The sequence below is a fragment of the Cryptomeria japonica genome, chromosome 10 (genome assembly GCF_030272615.1).
Source record: "Cryptomeria japonica chromosome 10, Sugi_1.0, whole genome shotgun sequence".
Taxonomy (NCBI): Eukaryota; Viridiplantae; Streptophyta; class Pinopsida; order Cupressales; family Cupressaceae; genus Cryptomeria; species Cryptomeria japonica.
This window is the reverse complement of record NC_081414.1, coordinates 565451726-565473981: the sequence shown is the minus strand read 5'-3', so window position 1 is coordinate 565473981 and position 22256 is coordinate 565451726. Positions and strand designations below refer to the sequence as shown.

General features: G+C 37.7%; 1 protein-coding gene across 2 annotated transcripts in view; it reads left to right on the top strand.

The window, feature by feature from the left end:
* LOC131060727 (phenylacetaldehyde reductase) overlaps nt 1-22256 on the top strand; it is a 207445-nt gene that overhangs the window by 154676 nt on the left and 30513 nt on the right. The window contains exon 5 of one of the 2 annotated variants that reach the window (XM_057994077.2): nt 1839-1938. In XM_057994077.2, the coding sequence (XP_057850060.1) occupies nt 1839-1938 (100 nt within the window). Of the gene's footprint in view, nt 1-1838; nt 2026-22256 lie in introns of both variants that reach the window. The other variant, XM_057994076.2, reaches the window with a different exon arrangement.

Below are 22256 nucleotides of genomic sequence, written 5' to 3'. Positions count from 1 at the left end.
TTATATATGCTGGAAATTAGTAATATGCTTAACAAGTTTAGTAATATATGTGTTTTTTGGAATATTTTTAAATATTTATGTATATAAAATGTTCAATAAAATTGCCAAGTTTTTCCTAAGTTTTAATTTTTTTGGGCGTGTTGAGTTATTGTTGAGTCCGAGTTTTTCAATTATGCATGAAACAAGTTTTAAATCCTTTAAAATTTCTGAATTTCTTGGGGTTTTCAATTTGCCGAGTCTTTGTTGAGTCTACACCAAGTTTGGGTGTCAAGTCTGAGTTCGAGACAAAATTAAGTTTGTGGAGTCTGAGGTGAGTCCGAATCTTGTAACACTAGTAATAATATTGATAATGCATGTTTATACATACACATAAAGCTTGTAGGTATATATATGTAGTTTGAAGAATTATTGGCACGCGTCACCTTTATAGATCAACATGATAAAGCATGTAGAACTCATAATATCACGGGTTCTATGGAGGTAATAAATGTAGTTATAGAAAGTTTAGGGAAGGAAGAAAGTAAATGGATGTTCCATATAGACTATGCTTCCATAAGAGGAAAATCCGATGTAGAAAATTGTCACATACAACTTGTCGTGGGAAGTTGATCATAATTTAACTTTCCTATATAAAATACCTCTTGTCTATCAGATTTTATGCATTGAAAGTTTGTAAAAGCTAGGGTGTGTAGATTTGATGGCCATCATGGTTGTCATTTTTCCCGTCCTTGTTTCAGTTATTTGACCACCACAAATTTGAATGTGAATGTTGTATGCCAAACTATTTGATTTGAGGGGAAAAAAAGGTAATTATTAATTAACAAATAACCTTGGGTATGGAATTGCTAATTTGTAGTAGCATGCTTATTTGTCTATGTTACTAGTTCGTTCCTATTGGCTCATTGGTTTGGGTCTAGTTTGGCTTGGACATGAGTCTCACTCTCAATTCAGTTTGCCCTAGGGTCCATCCAAGGTCTTGCCAGAGACCTATAGGTTCATCCAAGACGAACCTAGGTGTACCTACAACAAATTTGGTGGGGAGTGACATCCAAGCAGCAAATTTTGGTGGTTTTAATTTTAATTTTAATTTTATTTCAAAGTTTCTATAAAAGCTAAAAAATGCCCCCTCCCAAACCCTAAACACATGGATTCCAATGCATTTTAAAGACAAGAACAAAGTCATTTTCCTTATTGTGAATGCAAAATGATGTGCACCCAAACCCGCATGAGGGTTGTTGCCCATTAAACTTGCTGGGGTGCTACCTTCAGATTCCCACCAAACTCATTAGATTTACCAAGTAATCTCCAAGTCCAAGTTTCCAAGTTTGCCTACAAGTATTCATCTATAATATCATCGTCAAATTGGACAATCTTTCCTAATGTTACTTGATGCTTACCTTCATTGAGAAATGTATCAATGTAGTTGATTTATAATATATATCATGACATTCAAGTTTGCTTGATTGACATTGTAATTTTTTTAATTTACATGGTGTTTTTGTTTATATATGATGCTATGTGTGGTTTTTTGAACCTTATTACTGTTGTAAATATGTATATATTTCTGATTTTCAATGTTTTTGTATGGACAAACTGAAAACGAACCCAACCCCAATTTTTTTTTGACTATACCCATGAACCAAACCTCCAAACCCACACCAGAACTAGAAGTAGGACCAATAACCTCGTTAAGTTGTTCAACATATACAACTTTTCATCAATATGTATTTATTTCCATTTTTAAATAGTTTATTTATCTTTTCTCTTCTTGCTACATGATCTATTATTTTGGGTTCTATTTATCTTATTTTAATTAATTGTGGCTACATGAAATGCAGGTTCTTCAACATATCCAAATTCAAGTTTTGGATGGGTGAGTGTTGTGGATGTTGCCGAAGCACATATTCTTGCCTTTGAAGTGCCATCAGCAAATGGAAGGTATCTTCTAGTTGATAAGACTGTTCACTACTCAGAAATAGTAATGATCTTGGGCAAGTTGTATCCAGGCTCTTCGCTTCCAACTAAGTATGTGAGCATTGAATTATGCAATAACTTTGATATCTAGTTTTCAATATAATATTTTAAAACAACGAAAAATATTTTCTTTGAAGTTATATTAATTATTGTGATCATTGATTCTAGTGTTTTCATGGAACTGCCAGCTAAAGTTAGTTAGTTGCTTAAGTAAAAAGAAGGCAAATGACAATTTTTTAGTTTTATTTTAAGGTTTAAGATTTTTTTTTAATTTTGGAAAGAAACATGCATACAAGGTTGTTTTGTTTCCTTCGAATAATAATATCTAATAGATTTTGTTCTAATGAATGAAAGGATACATTTCATCTTGAAATTGAAAGTAAGTGGTCTGGATTAAATTGTCAATGCAATTGACAACACATTAGATTGCAAAAAATTAATATCTTATGAAAGTAACTGATGGTAATGCAATTGAAACTTTTATTGAGAATGAGAGTAATTTAGAAGTACTGATCTATGAGAAGAAATTTGAAGCCACAAAACTCTATTCTTACATTTTGGTTGACAAATATTTATTTGAAGGTATTAAATTGTGTAATGTCCCCTTCTTAGCCAGCATTAGTAATCATGGTTAGTCTATCACCAAGGCCTTGTAGACTAACAAGATGGACAAAGAACCTATGTCAGGTTGTTTTTCTCTTGGTTCAGATGGGTTGCTTGGGTGGATTGGGAGGTATCAGTTATTAATTATGGTGTTTGAATGTTACCAAGTTAAAACTATATTAAAACCGAAGTTATACTCCTCCAAAGTTCACGTAAGTCTAGAGAGTATGGACACCTTAGGAGAGAGAAAGTGGAGTTCACTACATTTTGGGGTTATTTTTAATATTGCAAATGATATTAAAAGGTGACTTTAAAAAGATAGAATTATAAAGTTAAGCAAATGACTTTATTATAAAGTCACTTTCCTTGGACACCGCCCCAAGTGGAGTTAGAAATGATAAAAAGGTGTTAGTGAGACATTAAAATTAGATAAACAAATTAAAATCATCTTCCAAGGGTGTGTAATGAAATCCTACTTCAAGGGTTTCATTTGGGCAACAAAGAAATTAGTTTTTGGATCTTCATTGCTGTTTTTTCTAAGTAAGCATTCTGCCTGCCTAGGCGCACCCTTTATAGACCATTTTGGAGTTGAAATCAGCTATCCTACTGCTGTTTGGTGTTGGGTTGCATCAGTTACTTCTTGCACCACAGTTTGGAGCAAGTTTACTACAACTTTCAAAGGTTCAAGGGGTTATTACAATAAAAAACCAGACTCAGCCAGTCTGTACCAGCTCCATAGAAAAGTGGTAATTTCTAGGCTAAGTTGTCTAGGTTTTGACAACTCTTTTGCACTTCTTGAGCGCCAAGATCAGACTACCCTGTTAAGAGGTTTTTTGAGTTGAAAAGGGCAGTTTTGAAAGAGCTGCAAGTAATTTTCTAAGTGACCTAAGTGGTTGCCAACTTGGTGTTTTCAAAGTAACCTATGTGGCTGTTAGCTTGGTGAATCAGACCAACAAGACAGCTGTTTGGAGCTTTCCTTCATCAAGTTTCAAAGGACTTTATTTGGGTATGCTTTATTCTGATATGTAACACAATTTCTTGAACTGGGTTGTGTTGATGTGTAATGTCCCCTTCTCAATTATGTGCTTCCAGTGGTCCATTGGCCTATTCCGTAGACCCATAGGCTATGTGGAATGGAGAATTAGGGTTTCAAACGTTGATGAAGCGAGAACTTACTATTTTTAGTAAGCTAGGGGGTGGTTGTTTGGATGATGTTGTCTTACTGAGCTTTCCAAGCTCTGTCTTTGGGTGTGAAGATCATGATTTTTGGAGAAGTAATTCATGACTTACTATTTTTAGTAAGTGGTGTTGACGTGGCTAAAGTCGCGGAACTACGACTCCATCCGGCCAATGCAGAATAGAATGATCTCGCTGAGTATCCTATCCTCTCTTGAGATAAGGAAATCCTTAATGCTAGTTTAGTTGATCAATGGGGATGACCTCAAGGTTTCGATTGTCAGGTCTTGACTGCGGGATAACTCGGTGATCGATGTGTTTTGTTGGGAGCACAAGGGGACTTACGTTTTGCAACAAGCTGGTCCGCTGCAATTTTCGAACTGGGAAATAAAAGCAAAAGAGAAGGGTTTAGGAGACTTAATGACAAGGATGATAACAGTTGATGCAACGGGTAGATAGATTTCGATAAACCAATTCTTGTTTCGCCAGAGACACCCTCACAACTAGACAAGAACGGTGCAAGATCCAAGGGATGAAGGATTTTCAGACCGGAGACACGTTTTAGGCACCTAATTCTGGCGCAGCCTAAGACGAACACTTGCAGTTAAACTAAGCACAGTTTGGGTTTAGACTAACCATGCATGGTGACCTACAATCAGCAGACCCCCAATGGTATGAACCAGAAATGCATCAAATACCCCTCCACACTTCACCATTAAAATCCCTGCACTCTAAAATTAACTAGTTGAAAGAAACCATGCAAATAGAATGAAAACAAGATGATAAACACCGAATCAATGTCTATATATTGATTTCAGCTGCCTATACAACAATTTCTACAGTATCTCTATGCTATTCCTAAAATCTAACCTATTCTAACTCTAAAATCTAACTACAAAATTCTAACCCCTTACAAAAGAAAGGCCTCTACCTTTTATAGATTTTACAAACTGAACCAGAGGCCAGGATCGACTGCATCCAAGGGCCCTGATCTGCCTTCTAGAAGCTGGCAGCCTTAACCCATGCCCACTTAATTCTTAGTTATCTATCCAACCACTATCTCAACTACCTACCACTATTTGGCTTTAATTTAGGTCTATCTGGTAGTTGAACATAACTTGACTCGTGTCCCCTCTATTTTAAAATATCTTGAGTGGGGCCCTTAGGCAGTTTTACAATAAAACAGTTTCAGTTTTCAGAAACTGAACCTTTGGAATTAAATCCGGCTGTGTATTTCTTGAGAATGCATAGACTTGCAGCATTCAAAGTACTCTTTTGTCTTTGGTCTCGGTGGTGGACTTTAGCTTGTTGTTCAGCGGCACGCTTCCCAATGTTTCATCGCTTTGATCCTATGCTGCATCTTTGCTCCTGGCCTTGATCCGTGAACAATTAATTTCACTTTTAATAAATCGATTTGAAAAACTAATTAAATTAATTTGACAAACATCAAGTTTCTAACATCCGGCTCGAGAAGCTCTTTGTGAGATGTATCTTTTGAATGTCTCTCACTTCTTACATGGAGTTCGATCTATCCTCTTGATTCGTTCTCCTATTTAGACAAAATTTGGGCTTGAGAGGTGAAACGAGAGATTAGTTTTCTAAAGTTAAATGTCCCCATTAACTCTTTCGCATTTTTGACTCATTTCGCTTCATTTGAAATTCAATGTTAAATTGTTCCTTGCTTCCTTTTTCGGGTGACTTGGGTGACGTGGGAGATTCGTGAGATTTTGTAATACTCTCTCCCACTCTTTGTATGAATTTCGGGCGACAAGGGAGGATTGGGAAATAAACATTTGTTATTTAAACTTTAAATTTAATCGCCTTCTATATCCTCTTTTGGGCAATGCTATGACTTTGGAAGAAATTGCGTTGCTTTAAGTCATTAGCTTTTTAAATTTCACCCATTTTACACAATATGTGCAATTTGTTTTAGCTTCCCATATGTCTCTTACAAACTTCGGCCTTTTAGCCTAAATGTGTGAAGTTTGTTTTGTCAGCTTTTAAAGGCTTTTGGCAAATTTTTCAAATTTCGGCTTGAAAGATCATTTTGTTAAATGATATCCTTTTCAGCGTTTAGGAGCATTTTGAGAGTTTCGGCTTTTACAGTCATTTTGTGTGAATCTAGTGTTTTCTGGCTCCTTGACTCATTTCGTGATCTTTTGAATGAATCGCGTGTTTGGCATTCTAAAGGCTTTGTTGACAGCTTTAAGTGATTTACGGCTGATGAAGACTTTGTGCGATTTGATGAGTTTCGGTGTATAAGGTTATTTTGAAAGGTTTCAAGTCTTCGGCTTTGTGAAGCTTCACGAGGTCTGCTACTTGTCTCATTTTTCACAAATGATTTTCAGCCTGAGTCACGATTTTTGTGAGATTTAGTGCTTATTAACTTTTGTCCTTGTGAAGCTTTTCGCAAGATTGGCCATTTTCGGCCAAAATACCTCTATTGTGCGATTTTCATTTTGCATTAAAACGCCTTTGTTTTGGATTTCAGTGTAACTGAAGGTTTTGCGAGATTCTCTCCTTATATTTCGGCCCTCTTTACCAATTTGTGAACTTTTGGAACTTTCATTTTGGAACATTTTTCAAATTTCAAATTTTGGCCTACAATGCCGATTTTCAAACCTTTGCATCATGGGCTATTGAGCCGATTTTTGAGCTTTCTTCTTCATTTTATGCCAAATGACCATTTGTGCGACTGTGTTTGTTTAGCCAATCTCTGCCTGTAAGGTGATTTTGGAAGCTTAGAGATTTTTTTGAATTCGCATTTTGGCCTTAGAGGCCGCATTTCGCTTTTTACTCACGAAGCCGATTTGAACTTTGTCAGTGATTTTCATTATTGCTTAGCATTTTGCAAGGCGCTTGGAAATTCCTCATTTCCTACTACACGGGCAAACTTAGACCAACAACGGGGGTCCCTGTCAGGGACAGGGATGAGGTGCAGAATGCACAACAAGTGGCAGTATGGAGCATTTCTATTTTTGGTAGTGGACAGGGTCCTGATCCTGCAACAGTTCTATGCTCTTCTTTACTCCGATTCATCCTGGTTTTGTTGATGATCAGTATGGGAGTTATAAGTGATTTAATTAAAATATTAGTTCCTTGTTCTAAGGTTTAATATTTAAATACCTGTATTTACTGATTAAATGTATTGAGGATGACTTAGGGAAAAATAATTATTTGATATCAATGTGTTATTTTCCTAAGTCAATGGCGTAATTTTGGGTGGCAATTTGGGATAATAAAACATCTCATGTTTTATATTTTTATGTTGCAAAAAAACGTCACCAAAGGTAAAGTTCAAACTTTGCCTAGGAAGAAGGGAAGTGGGTGCCATGTTGGGTGGAGACTTGAAATGAAATGAAAGGAGTTTGAGTTGAGTTTGGGTGCCATTTGCATTTGAATTTGGGGGAGCATGAAGTTATAAATATGAGCCTTGGGCTCTCATTTTGGCATCTTGAAAAATTGCATCGTTATGCTGCCAAATTGGTGTATGAACTTGAAGCTTCGGAGTGCGGATCCTTAGTATTACCAGTTCCGTACTTGAGACAGTACCTAGCTGAGTGGTGTATTCTTGTGACATTTTCAATATTTTGGAGTGTAGTGTGTTTTTTGGAGTTGCTGGTTTCCTATGGCTGAAGCAAGTTTTCGATCATACCTCCCTACCTAAGCAACTGGTCATTCTGGGTACTGGCTCAAACCTTCTTTATGCTATTGGAGACATATCTTGTAAGTTTCCAGCACCATATTTGGAGTTTTAGATTTTATATTGCAAATCGAAATTATCTAGGTAGGCATGGGTTTTGGTGAGTGCATTGGGATGCGTTCAGGATGTTTTGGGGTGTTTGGTAGCTCTTCTTTGGTTTGTTCTTAGTTGCTGCTTGTCTAGTGTTAGTTTGGGAGTGAGATATGAGCAATTTAGTGAGTTTATGGGTTGTTGGTTATGCATTTTCCAACGTGTTGTTTTTGGTGTTGAGTTAGTTTGATGATCATTATCTCATGTGTTCAACAATAGACTTCTACTCTCTCTTTCCTCTCTATTGTAAGGTTAAGTAGTAGTACTACTAACAATTCTAGATTGTATTCTTCATATCCCACTAAAAAGTGGAAGAGGTTGGCTTGCCGCCTATATCTGATATTTTGTAACTTTGTCCTCCCGCTGCATAAGCGGTTGAGTGATATTGGTTGTAATGATCTTCCCGCTGCATAAGCGGTCGAGTTGAGTTTGTTTTGTAATTCAGTCCTCCCGCTGAAATATTGTGGTAGAGTGATTTGTGTTGAAGTATTGTTCTCTTGGCTGGTTTACTGCCAAGTTCCTTGCTTTCCCGTTGGATAAACAGAAGGAGCTGACTTGCCGCCCGTTATTGTATTCAGCAATTCAGCAGATTATCTCTGACGTTCCCCTGCTACTGTATGCTCTCACCTTCCCAGTCTGGGCTCTCGGTGATCAGAAAGTGTAGGGTTCCTTCCAGTTGTTTAGATTTCATTATTCTAACCCTAATGGGTGGTTAGTGTGATTGTGATATTGCTCTAAAAAAAAAAAAAAAAAAATAGTAGGAATATTACATGATGTGTTTTTATGCACATGCGAACACAGAATAAAATACCATAAGTATCTTATCCTCTCTTGAACAAAATCTCTTGGATGCTGAAGATTTTCTTTACAATCATTCGAGAAGACTCCAAGGTTCTTGAATGTAGGGTCTCTACGTGTGGATAAGTTCAGTTGGTTTGATGTAATTATGCTGGAATCACAAGGGGACTTACATTCGAATGCTTGAATGCTTGATTTGTTGGAACTTAGGTCCTATCTATTCAATTGGAAGATAAAAAAGAGCAAAAGAGGTAGGATTTGAGGGAGTCTATTCTAAGACCTAGAATGTAAGAAGATAGATAAATGAATAGGTGGAATCCTACCATGCTAGGTCTCACCATCAACTTGAAATATTCGACACAAGCTCAATGCAATCTTCTAAGGACGTTTCAAAGATGTTCGAACCATTACCGCCAAACATTGATCACCATTCAAGATAATGCATAAACAATGAGTGTAGAATGATTCGAAGTTAAGCTTATATCATTCCAGTTGACCACACAAGGCACACTCACAATCAGTAAGAGGCTAGTGGTATGGACTAAGCGGATTCCACATGAATACATTCAACAACTTCTTCCATTCAATCTAATCAACATGAAAAGAAATTGAGAAGTAGAACCATGAGGCTTGTTGAAATAACAAATTTCACCATAACTTCAATGAAAAGAGTATCTCATTTACAAGTCATACCAACAATTCTTCCCTCTCTTAATCTACTCTAATTGCTATTCTAACTTACTAACTATCTATTTCTCTATTCACTATTAGTTCACTATCCACCTTTACAAAATGAAGAGCTTGAGCTTTTATAGAGAGCTCATTTACAATGAATGGCCAGGATTTTACAATGAAAACCCTAATTAGGGTTTGTTACAACAAACTCTCCTTAGCCAATGAGAAAATTACATTTAGAAAGTGTGGACCAATAGATATCAAGGGTAGGTGCCTCGAAGTTTGTGCCATCAATGGTGGGTCAGGTACATTGAATCAAGACATGCAGAGGTAGACCTTCCCTAATTGGTGAGTGGTGACTAGGATGATGACTAGGATGCCGCTTCAACTTGCACTTGTAAAGTTGACTTGTCACCATGAAGGGATGTTGAGAGATATCTCTTGATACTCAACATTATTTAGCTCGCTCAAAGTAGTGGTGATGGGAAGTATTGATATAGCTAAGTCTTTCTTCCATCCTTACTTGTGTTTCTTGGAGTGATTGCACAATCTCTCCTTCGCCATCTTATGATCTCTCCATGTTGATGTGATATAATGAAATCCTTGAAGATAACCCGCTATTTCTTGTAGGTGCTTAGTACTTTAAGTCTTCTTCATGCAGTTGAGGTGTTATTGATGCTGATGAAGCTTCCTTAAGTAGTCCCCTTGTATCTTGTCCTTTGTCTTGCATAGAGATGATAGGAAGTGTTTGTCATTATCGAGTCATCCTTCCATCCTTGTTTGTGTCTGTTGCCTTATGGTGGTTGCATGATCTTCCCTTTTATATCTGCAAAACAAAGCAAGTATAGTATCAAACTCATATGATGTATAGCTTATATAATCTCTTAACTTGACACAATCTCTGATTTTGAATGATTGCAATCAATAAGTTCATTGGGTAATTTGAATATCTTCGAGCAAATTTGGGATGTCTAAAGACAAATTTGCTGGTTGATAGGCCTCCTAGCTGAGCAAATTCACTTTTCCTCAATTCTCAAATGATAAATTCGCCTTCTCAAGACATCAGACCTGCATCCTCAATAATAAATTTCGCCTATATGCTGGATGAAATTCGCAAATATGCTGATGAAATTCATTGTCCTGCTGGAGTAATTCGCTGACCTGCCACTGATGGAGCGAAAAATGTTTGAATTGATGCTTAGAATGATTGATTTGACCTTCCCTTTATATACGATCTAGGCTAAAGATACAAGGCCGACCTGATTTAGCATGAATAAAAATATAAATTAACTTTCGAAGTGTTGGCTGACTTGATCTCTCCTTTCGATCAATTCAAATTTCAAATTGTTTTAGGTGCCAAAATACGTGTTTCATGGTATTTCGCTTTAATACTTTGGTTTAATGCAAGGTACATGTGAAGTTTTCTCTCCTAGACCATCCTAAGGACAAGACTTATCTCATTAAATTCACTCTTAATCCTTTCTAAGGACAGGCCCTATATTGAAGTTTGCTGGCTGACCTTTATAAAGCATGTTCTCATTCAACTTGCTGCATGTTATTTGGGCGGACAAGGCCAAGATAAGTGTTTCGCTTTATGTCCTTAACAAGGACGGGCCCTAAATAAATAACTCCATGTCAAGAACAGGCCCTATGATCAAATTCGCTCTATGATCGGCCTAAGGACAGACCTATATGATAAACTCGCCCTATAATCAGCCTAAGGATAGAACTATATGATAAACTAGCTCTATGACCGTCCTAGGGACAGTGCATAAAACAAACTTCGCTCTAAGACCCTTGCAAGAAAAAGTTCAAACGCTCTAAAAGTAAGACTTGGCATGACAAATTCACTCCACAACACCTTCTAGGTTTGATCAACCATCATCAATGAGAATAATTTCACTCAATGTCCCTTCCAAGGATAGGGCCTTTATACCATAAAATCGGTCACTGTCCAGACTAAGGACGGGACCTATCAACACTTTTTCGCTCCAAAACCTTTGCAAGGTACGCCTCATCACTTCGCCTAATGTCTTTTGGGTGGCCAAGGTTAAAACAAGTACTTCGCTCACCAACCTTCCTAAGGACAAGAATTCAAAGTGCAGCTTGCTCACCATCCTTGGTAAGGACAAGATCAAAATGTGAAGTTTGCTCTTTGTCCTTTCTAAGGACAAGTCCAAAATTATGAATTCACTCTGTGACCAGCCCAAGGACAAGCTTGTAGATTAATTTGACCCAAGCTAATGCAAAATTCCGTGAAGAAGCTCACTCACCATCCTTAAAGAGAATTTCGCTCTTTGACCGCTCTAAGGACAAGACCTATAACAAACTTCGCTCATCGTCCTTCCCAAGGACAAGACTCATATCATATTTTTGCTCTATGACCTTCGAGAGGACGGGACTCAAAGACAAAGTTTTCTCTTGACCCTTGGCAAGGTACGGGAGCGAAATGATAAATTCGTTCTATGACCAGCCTAAGGACAAAACTCACAAGACAGTTCGCTCTGTGTCCTCCGTCAGGATTCATATATGGAATATAACATTTAAGTATAAGTATACTTTAAGTTATATTCCATATATATTGTCAGGATGTTTGAGAATGGTTTCGGACCTCCAGGAGTTATAATGTAAATTCTAGTTTTTGGAAGATCCTTCAAATTTCTAGACAATCAAATTTCAGGGCGTTTCAGGATCATTATGACATTCCAGACTTTTAATGCGAGTTCGCTCTGACCTTGATGTAAGGGACAAGACCTAGGAGGATGCTATGCATTCAACCAAGGTTTGATTTAGCAACTTGAAGCCTGGTCAAATAGTACACAAAAACCCTAGGAATGATCTAAATAACCCCTAATCACTCAACTGACCTAACCTACTTCACTCCACCTTGAGGAGACCCACCTTTGAGAAACTCAATCCCTTCAATGCAAAGGCTAAGACACTAAAACAACCAACAACAAAACAAAAAAAACTAACCCTAGAAAGCAAAAAGTGGGGGTCCCTATTTGCAATGGGGCGATGTGTGAATACCTCACAACGTCTAGCACCACCTCGAATAAATGTTCTTGAACACTTCAAATATAAAGACTTAATTCATACTTAGAACCTCCGGAAAATTCAACCCAACTTATCAAGAGACTAGAAAGTGTACTTAAGGTGGAAGAAGAATCCCGAACCAGATCAAAACACCTAGTCTTTGATTACCTTTGTGTGTGCAATTGTATTCATTCCCCTCAACAAGAACATTATGACTGCCAAGTTCCATCGTGATTAGCTATGTAGTTTGTCTAAACTTCATAAGCATCCTAGATAGAGCCTCGCTGCCAGTCGGACGTCTATAGTCCCAGTGAGGTTATCGTTGTAACCTCACGAATATTGCTCCATTGCCAGTCGAACGTCCATAGCCCCGATGGAGTTACTCACATGTTCTCATAGCCAATTTTGATATTTCATTTTCTCTTGATTTTTTTCTTTCATTTTCTCATTTTCTCTCTTTTGACAATTGCTTTCTTTTCTTTCATTCCGTGAATTCCTTTGGCTTGTAAGCAATGAAGCTTACTAGGGTTTGAAGATTACAGTGGCGCTAAAGCTAGACTTTGGATTTTTCACTAATCACGGCTTCGCCTGAAAACCATAATGACTCGGAGTTTTATTAGTGTGTAAAGATATAGCAATCAAAATATGTCGGTATCAAGACATAGAAAGTGGTTCTCTTCCAGGTCAAGTACAAGTCCTAACCAAATGATAAAGTCGGAGAGGAATAACCTCGGATTTAAAGCACTTCATGAATAGATATATAAGAAATGGACTAAACATGAGATCCAAAGTTTTACTAGTGTGTGAGAAAACAACGCAAACACCTTTCTCACAAATGAAGGTTCCCACTAAGCAAACCAACCGGCTCGAAAGGAAACAAACCCAAAGCAAACTAAAGCCAAAGCACACACAAAAACAAACCAAGCAAAGGCAAACCAAAAGCAAACGAACCAAAGAAAGCAAACGACTAAACTATTTGAGCCACTCAAGATCATGAGTCAAATGACTCAAGGCAAATTAAGAACAAGGCTCAATAAGACCTCTAATCTAAAACACACAAAAATAAAACCTAATCTAAAGCTATACACAAGACTCTTAGACTTGACATGACTCACAGAAGCGAAATATGTACATGATTTCTCAAGTTGTGCAATGTGAGCATGGCAAAAGTGATAGTTCTCAATTGAGAAAAATCATCCTTAAATACAGAAGAGCAAGCTCTCACCGTGCATCTCTCATATTCAGGCACTTTATCATACAAGATAAGCAATCGAGGCAATTCATCGGGTCCGTGATCTATCCAAATGCAAGTTGTTTTCCCAAAACCCCCATAATCAAAATCGTAATAACTTTCAAAGCTAAGATTACGGAAAGAGGCAACATGTTGCATTTCAATCTCGGATGGAGGTGTTTGCTCGAATTGAAGTGTGTCCCGTCCTCCCGAAGGTCATAGAGCGAAAATACGATATGAGTCTTGTCCTTGGGAAGGACGATGAGTGAAGTTTGTTATAGGTCTTGTCTGTAGAGTGGTCATAGAGAGAAATTCTCTTTAAGGATGGTGAGCGAGCTGCTTCACGGAATTTTGCATCAGCTTGGGTCAAATTCATCTATAAGCTTGTCCTTGGGCTGGTCATAGAGTGAATTCATCATTTTGGACCTGTCCCTAGAAAGGACAAAGAGTGAACTTCACATTTTGACCTTGTCCTTACCAAGGACTGTGAGCGAGCTGCACTTTGAAGTCTTGTCCTTAGGAAGATTGGTGAGTGAAGTTTGTTATAGGTCTTGTCCTTACATTGGACATAGAGCAAAATTCATCTTTAGGGTCTGTCCTCACCTTGGTCACAGAGCGAAATTTGAAGCTTGTCCTTAGGCTGGTCCAAGAGCGAAAATTCCATATAGGGCCCGTCCTTAGAAAGGACATAGAGTGAAGTACTTGTTTTAACCTTGGCCACCCAAAAGACATTAGGCGAAGTGATAAGGTGTACCTTGCAAAGGTTTTGGAGCGAAAAAGTGTTGATAGGTCCTGTCCTTAGGCTGGACAGTGAGCGATTTTATGGTATATAGGTCCTGTCCTTGGAAGGGACATTGAGCAAAATTATTCTCATTGATGATGGTCTATCAAACCTAGAAGGTGTTGTGGAGCGAATTTGTCATGCCAAGTCTTACATTTAGAGCGATTGAACTTGTTCTTGCAAGGGTCTTAGAGCGAAGTTTGTTTTAGGCCCTGTCCCTCGGATGGTCATAGAGCGACTTTATCATATAGGTTTGTCCTTAGGCCGATTATAGGGTAAGTTTATCATATAGGTCTGTCCTTAGGCCGATCATAGAGCAAATTTGATCATAGGGTCTGTTCTTGACATGGAGTGATTTATTTAGGGCCTGTCCTTGTTAAGGACATAAAGCGAAACACTTATCTTGGCCTTGTCCGCCCAAATAACATGCAGCACGTTGAATGAGAACATGCTTTATAAAGGTCAGCCAGCAAACTTCAATATAGGGCTTGTCCTTAGAAAGGACTAAGAGCGAATTTATTACGATAAGTCCTATCCTTAGGACGGTTTAGGAGAGAAAAATCCACATGTACCTTGCATTAAACCGAAGTATTAAAGCAAAATCCCATGAAACACGTATTTTGGCACCTAAAACAATTTGAAATTTGAATTGATTGAAAGGAGAGATCAAGTCGGCCAACACTTCAAAAGTTAATTTATATTTTTATTCATGCTAAATCAGGTCGGCCTTGTATCTTTAGCCTAGATCGCATATAAAGGGAAGGTCAAATCAATCATTCTAAGCATCAATGCAAACATATTTCTCTCCATCAATGGCAGGTCAGCGAATTACTCCAGCTGGACAATGAATTTCATCAGTATATTTGCGAATTTCATCTAGCATATAGGCGAAATTTATTATTGAGGATGCAGGTCTGATGTCTTGAGAAGGCGAATTTATCATTTGAGTATTGAGGAAAAGTGAATTTGCTCAGCTAGGAGGCCTATCAACCAGAAAATTCGTCTTTATGTTGGTTGAAAATTTTGTACACTTGGGGAAATATACAAAATTGTGGTTTCAACCACAGCATGTGAGTAAAACTCTCCTAATTAAGGGAAGGCTCCCCCTATCTAACTACAACTTTGAAAATAAAATAGGATGGGACAACAATCTTTCTTTTTCTTTCAAGAAAGACAATATCCTTTTCTCTTCACAGAAAAGGATAGCGATTTGATATAAACAACAATAACCACTTTCAAAATGAAATGAGAGAAAGGAAATGAAATTTCCTGAAAGTGCAAAGACTTCCGTTACTTCCTTCGGGACGGAACAGCAATATCAAGCTCAAAGACTTGATTATGTGAAGTCCTATCTACCCTTTTCTATACTAATGCTATCAAGAACAAATTATACAGCTCAAAGACTGGAATATCTTATTCTTTTCTACTTAAAACAATGGGAAGTAGTATAAGCTCAAAGACTCACAGCTATTTCTCACAAAATCTACTCGTAAATTCTCCTAAGAACAAGTGAAAGCACAAAGACTTACAGCTTCTCTCAACAAAATAGTTATTTTAATCTATATTAACCTCAACTACTTGCAACACAAAGACTGCAAATCAGATGTAATTAAGCTCTTTAAGAAACACTTGCAAAAAAGATAATATTGAAAACAAACTCAAGAATGTAGCACAAAGACTCAAAGCTTGGCAATTTCCTTCTATTCCTTTCAATTCTTGAATTCACACATGAAAGCTTAAAGACTTCTTTTCTTTAAATTTGGCAGAGTTTTTGCTTGTTTTCCAAAAAGATAAATATTACAATAGACCCCTCAAGTATTTATAGAAGAGGAGCCTTGAAAAAAAGGTGGGAGGATCCTAACTAACTTGAGAGATTCTCTCAACCACCAAGACTTATTCAATAACTAACTAAGACTTATTCCAACTACAGTCCTAATTGAACACAACTTGTAGTTGCTTTACATGTAATTATAAAAGTGCAAGTAATGAGTTAACTTGCGTTTTACAAAAAGACTTTTACATGTAACTTGTCAAAAGAAAAACTACAACTAAGTGTTGAAAAACACTTAAGCTGTAGCACGTGAAGACACGAATCCTTCAAACTTTTGGATGATCATTTGTAGTTCATCGGGATCCAGTTCATGGGTGTTCTTGGCAACAACCATGGTCTTCACAATACTATCATGACATCGAAGGAGTGCAGAGCTGTTTTTATCCAGGATGGGCTGGATTTCATGCAAAAAGATTTCGTGCTTCATCAACATTTGAATTGAAGCGGTCGAGAATTGTTCGCTCCTCCATTCATTATGTATCCTCATCTGTAAATCAGCAAGAACTTCTTCTGGAATCAGCTTTCCATCCTGACTTAGTATGTTGCAAGAGGCCTTTTCACAATGAGAGACAATATCTTGAAAAACTTCTCCCCGTAATCTCATCGTATCACCAATCTCCTCAATGAGAGATTTAAGAACAAGGGCCTTTTTTTCCAGAAGCTCTTCAAATTCCATGTACATGACCCTGGAAGAGATGATGGCATGCTCCTGTAGAATGCTCAACTGTTGTTGGGGCATGGTACGCCAGATTGTCAAATTATCTTCAACACTTTCCAGATTCTTTTTGAAAGTATCGGAAGTCTGATCTAGTTTCTCTTCAACAGTTTCCAACTTAGACATCATCTAAAAAATGTCCTTCATCACTAGTGCACATAGATCATAAAGTTGATCAACCCAAGAATCCAATGCTTGTACCTTCTAAGCAGCCCTTTCCACTCCATGAATTGATTCTTGGGAACCGAAAGAACCTATGGAGTTACTCCCTTCAGCAGTAGGTTTTGTGATTTTATGAACAACTGCCATAAGTTGTTGGTTTTCCTCTTCTAGCTTATCTTTCTTTGCTAGAAGTTCATCACACCGTTGTACCAGTGAAGCTACAAAAAACTAAGCATCATGTTTAATCACCTCATGCGTTTGCTTACCCAATTCTATCTTTGTAACCTTGTAATCAGTATTTGACATTTCTTCAAGTGGCTTATCTGCAATGGGTTCAACAATTTCAGCTACCTTCATCCTGTTGCTGTCAATAGTTACTCTGGAGATAGTCTTGGTCTTTTTAGCAACCTTGAATCTGGACTGTTTTAGTTGTTGATAATTAAAGGCATCAGGTGAGATTTCTTGCTTCTTCCTCTTTCGAGTAAAAGAACTAAGCTATAGAGGTAAAGCCATCAAATCTCCTTTTGTAGCAGTTGTAGGCAAAGGAGAAGCAGTTTATGTTTGTATAACCGTGGTCATCCTGGGAGGAATATTTGTTTGGATGGCGACCACGGTTTGCTCAGTAACCAATGGGCATGAAGATCGCCTCATGAATTCTTCAAAACTAGAAGTGGAGGTATCAAAATCTGACAGTTGGACACAAGCAGGAGTATCTTCAAGAACTTCCTGCACATTCTCTTGTTGATGATCAGGAGGTGGCTTGTATGCCGAAATAGGAATGGCATTCTGAGGAGATTCATCAGCTAGCAAGTCAGGAGGAGAAAGGGGCATCTCAATGGAAACTGAAGGAATGATCTCATGAGGCGAGTTGGATGCTGGAGACTTGGGAGCATCATCAGATTGCTGCCCTTCTTCTGGATTATCCAGATCAATCACCTGAACATGAAATCGTGACTTTTCCTTTCCACGAACTATCGCCTCCTCAAAAAGAAGCACTACTGCCCGACTAACTCACAATTTGATCCTTGTGCCCGAAGATGATGCGCCTTGCTTGTTGTCAATCTGAATCTCAAACTTATATCCAAAAGGCCCCGTAGAATCATCTTCTTTCCCAATCTTGATTTTTATGAGTCTAACAACAGTACTTTTCAGCCAAGCATTGGTGTAAGCCAAGATAGGCTAAAATCTCTCAAGAATGGATATGCACTCCTTGTGTGACCATTGGATTAAAGGAAGTGGAGCTTCTTCAACCCTTCATGAAATATATTCAGGATCAAGTACGTGCCCATCATCAATCATCCCTTATGGAATGTCTACCAAGTTCAAATCAACAACCTGCTCAACAGTGAGCCTGCAGTAATCCATCTTCAGAACCTCGACCTCTGTGCGAAGATCTACCCAGATATCCTCAATGCGATGCATGTGCACAAAAGATTTTTTGATCTTCTCCTTGATACCCCGATAATCAAAATCAACTCTAAACTTAAACCTTTTGAGCTTAATTTCCTGCATTTCAGTCTCCATGGCCTTGGCTTTAATGGATGTGACAAGAGAATACCAGCCAATTCTTAGTGGGTTTGTTGTAAAGATCCCCATTCCAACCTTGTGTCTGGCAGACTGATGAGTGTGGACAGCCATGATTTGTCTTCCCAACTCTATAAGAATGATCTTATCAGTTGGGTATCTAGGAAGCATGTATGGCTGCCCATTATAGCATCCGATCCTCATATAGGTGAAGGTCGGAAACTGTAGAAACAAGCATCCATATTCACTCACTTTTTCCCATGCCTCATCTGATACCCTTTTGTTCTTCAAAGTTCTGTCAAACTGACACATGAAGTAACCGAAGAATGCATCTTGGACTCTTCTGAAATGCAATTTGCTGGGTCTCAAAGGCAACTAATCATAATATTCCCAAACTGGTAAAAGCGAGCGATCACCCTTGGTAGAAAGACCTGGAAAATGTCTAAGTGATGCTGCAAAGTACACCAAGTATGAATTCATATAGAAAGTCATGGTGGAAGGAACTACTGCAAGTTGTTCACACAAGGCATCGCTAATGACTTCTCCCCATGATATATGATGGGATTGCCTTATGAACATGATGAATTGGTACATCCAAGGCTCAAAAACATTAGAGTGTTCAAGGCCCATTATCCTGCTGAGGAGGGTTATGATGTCTCCTATTTCCCATTTGAAGTCACAGCAGCACAACTTAGTCCACCTTGAGAAGGCGGCTCATGGCTCTTGGCTCCACCTGTTGATATGTCGTTTACAATCTTTTTCCCTTTTTACATAATACTCAGCTACACTCTCTTTGGAGATTTCCATGTAAACAGGGGCGAGAAGTATTCTGAAGACCTTCTCAATTGTGTCTGCATCAAGGTGGATTATTGCTTCGCCATCATCATTTTTAATGATTCTTGTATCCTTGTCAAAATGATGGGCGCAAGCGAGAACCAATTCAAGTTCTAAGGCAGCCACCAAGAAAGAAGATGCATGATGGATATGGCTGTCCAACAGCCGCTGCATATTGCTATCTTGTGGATCCTCAACCCTTTTGACAAATTCTGACATGTCTACATGCCCTATCTCTATATCTCTGATACGATCCAAAGGAGAGGAAACTTGGGAAAGCGCAACTTCGTTTTGGTACTTGTCATATTTGTACTTCATCTTTTTTGGAATTGGAGATGACGGAAAATCTGACATTGATGGACAACCTGGAATATTATGATGAAGACTTAAAAGCGTTAAGGCAACATCATATTCAGCTGCAAATAACATTTTTCCTTCTTCAAATGGGAAAAACTTCAACTCTTGAACTTCACGACTTTGTGAGAAAAAGAGAGGAAATATATGGAAATGGAGGAATCTTGACTTTGACCAATTTCGGATCTTGGGGAAATTTTCACAAGTATACAAGTTGGAAAGGGCATACATGCAATCGGATTTTTAAAACCCGAATGCAAGTACACTTGTAAATTTGCAAATGGAGAAATGGATGGAAAATGAGAATTAGACTTGCGGAAAATGAGGAAAATGGAGAGTACGGATATGGGTGACATGAATGGATAAAAATGGGAAAATCCGGGAATGTCATTTTCATGAAAATGGGAAGAACTTTTCAACATGTAATCCGGTTCTTAAAACCCGATTTTGAAAGGAAGCGTATTTCACACTTTTTCAACTTGGAATTTTAACCAAAAATGGGTAAATTCTTCAACTGTAAGGGAAGAACAAAGATTTCCAGCCAACTTGTAATCGGGATTTAAAATCTCGAATACAAGTAATGAGGGAAAATGAGGAAGAACAATGCAATCCAAAAATTGCATATCAAGGGGGAAAAATTCTCTCACAAAACCGATTTTTGGGGCAAGAACAACATATTTACATATTTACAACTAGAAAGGAAAATAAAAAAACAAGAAAACAAGAAAACAAGAAAATGAAACAAGAAAAGAAAAGAAAACATACCTTGTTTCAAACTGAAAATCCCTCTCCAAAAGATGCAATCAATCTTGGAATGAAGAAGACAATCCGCAACCCAAACCTTTGCCACGTTTTTACAAAAACGTCATTTGTATAAAAGCGTGGCAGCAAATCCAAAGGAAATGGCGTGGAAAGTGGATAAATCTCCCTCTAACCTCAACGCCTTAGCATGAGAGCAAAAACTTGGAAGATTGCTGATTCGTGACATCCTTGAAGGAGAAAAACGTGGTTTTTGGTAAAAACGTGTTTGCATTTTTTACACGAAGAAACCAGCAATAAATCGAACTCCCAAAACCCTAGAATGGCATGAAAGATGTTTGAAAATGCACAAGAATAGGGAAGAATCCCAAACGCCTTCTACCTCCAAAGATTTCTCCACAAAATTTTGCTTAAAATTCTCAAAAAACCGTTTTTTCTTGTTGGTCGGGTATTTTGGAACAAATAGCAAGTTCGAATTTGCATGAAACAATGAAAATCGGGTTTTTTGGAGAAAATAACAAGTTTAAAATGCACTTTTTCAACTATAAGGCAAAAATCGGGTTTTTGAAACCAAATAGTAAGTTTAAAATCTTCCAAAATGCACTTTATAGGCAAAATCGGGTTTTTGGGAGAGAATAGCAAGTTTTAAATGTCACTTTTCTCATTCCAAGGCAAAATCGGGTTTTGGAGAGAGATGTGCAAGTTTAAAATCACTTGTAAAGGGAAAATAAAATCCCTAAAACAAGTCATAATTCACTTGCACACATGTAATAGGGGTTTAAAATCCCTATTACAAGCAAAAACCATTAAAGTAGGGGTTTTAAAAAAGAATTACAAGTTTACTTGTAACTTAACCAAAAAATCTCTATTTTAACTGAAAAAGCCAAAAAGCATCAAGGGGGAAATAAAAAGCAAATTACAAGTTATTATTTTTCAATAAAGTGCACTTGTAATTAGCTAAAAATTTCCCTACAAAGACCAAAACAATGGAAATCATTAAAACTTGTAGTTCAAGGAAAATTCTCCACCTGTAGTCAGGGAGAAAAAACCCGAAATTGAAGGAAAGACATAGCAAACGAATCCATAATGCGATGAAATTCGAAACATAATTCGAAGATGGACTGAGGATTAGTTGAAATCCCGACTCGAGAAGCGTGCCATAGAGTAAAATTTTCATTTTTTCACAAAAATTTTATGTAATGGTCCTTCATTTTTGAAAACAAAAATGAGGACAACATTTAAATAGCCCAAATTTTCTCCAGGATATTCAAATTACCCAATAACCTTATTGATTGCAATCATTCAAAATGAGAGATCGTGTCAAGTTAAGAGATTATATAAGCTATATATCATATGAGTGTGATACTATACTTGCTTTGTTTTGCAGATATAAAAGGGAAGATCATTGAACCACCATAAGGCAAGAGACACAAGCAAGGATGGAGGGATGACTCGATCATGACAAATAGTTCCTATCATCACTATGCAAGACCAAGGACAAGATACAAGGGGAGTACTTCAAGAAGCTTCATCAGCATCAATAACACCTCAAGTGTATGAAGAAGACTTAAAGTACTAAGCACCTACAAGCAATAGTGGGTTATCTTCAAGGTTTTAATTATATCATATCAACATGGAGAGATCATAAGATGGCGAAGGAGAAATCGTGCAATCACTTCGAGAAACACAAGGATGGAAGAAAGACTTAGCTACATCAATACTTCCCATCACCACTACTTTGAGCAAGCTAGATAATGTTGAGTATCAAGAGATATCTCTCAACATCCCTTCATGGTGACAAGTCAACTCTACAAGTGCAAGTTGAAGCAGCGTCCTAGTCATCATCCTAGTCACCACTCACCAATCAGGGAAGGTCTACCTCTGCATGCCTTGATTCAATGTACCTGACCCACCATTGATGGCACAAACTTCGAGGCATCTACCCTTGATATCTATTGGTCCACACTTTATGAATGTAATTTTCTCATTGGCTAAGGAGAGTTTGTTGTA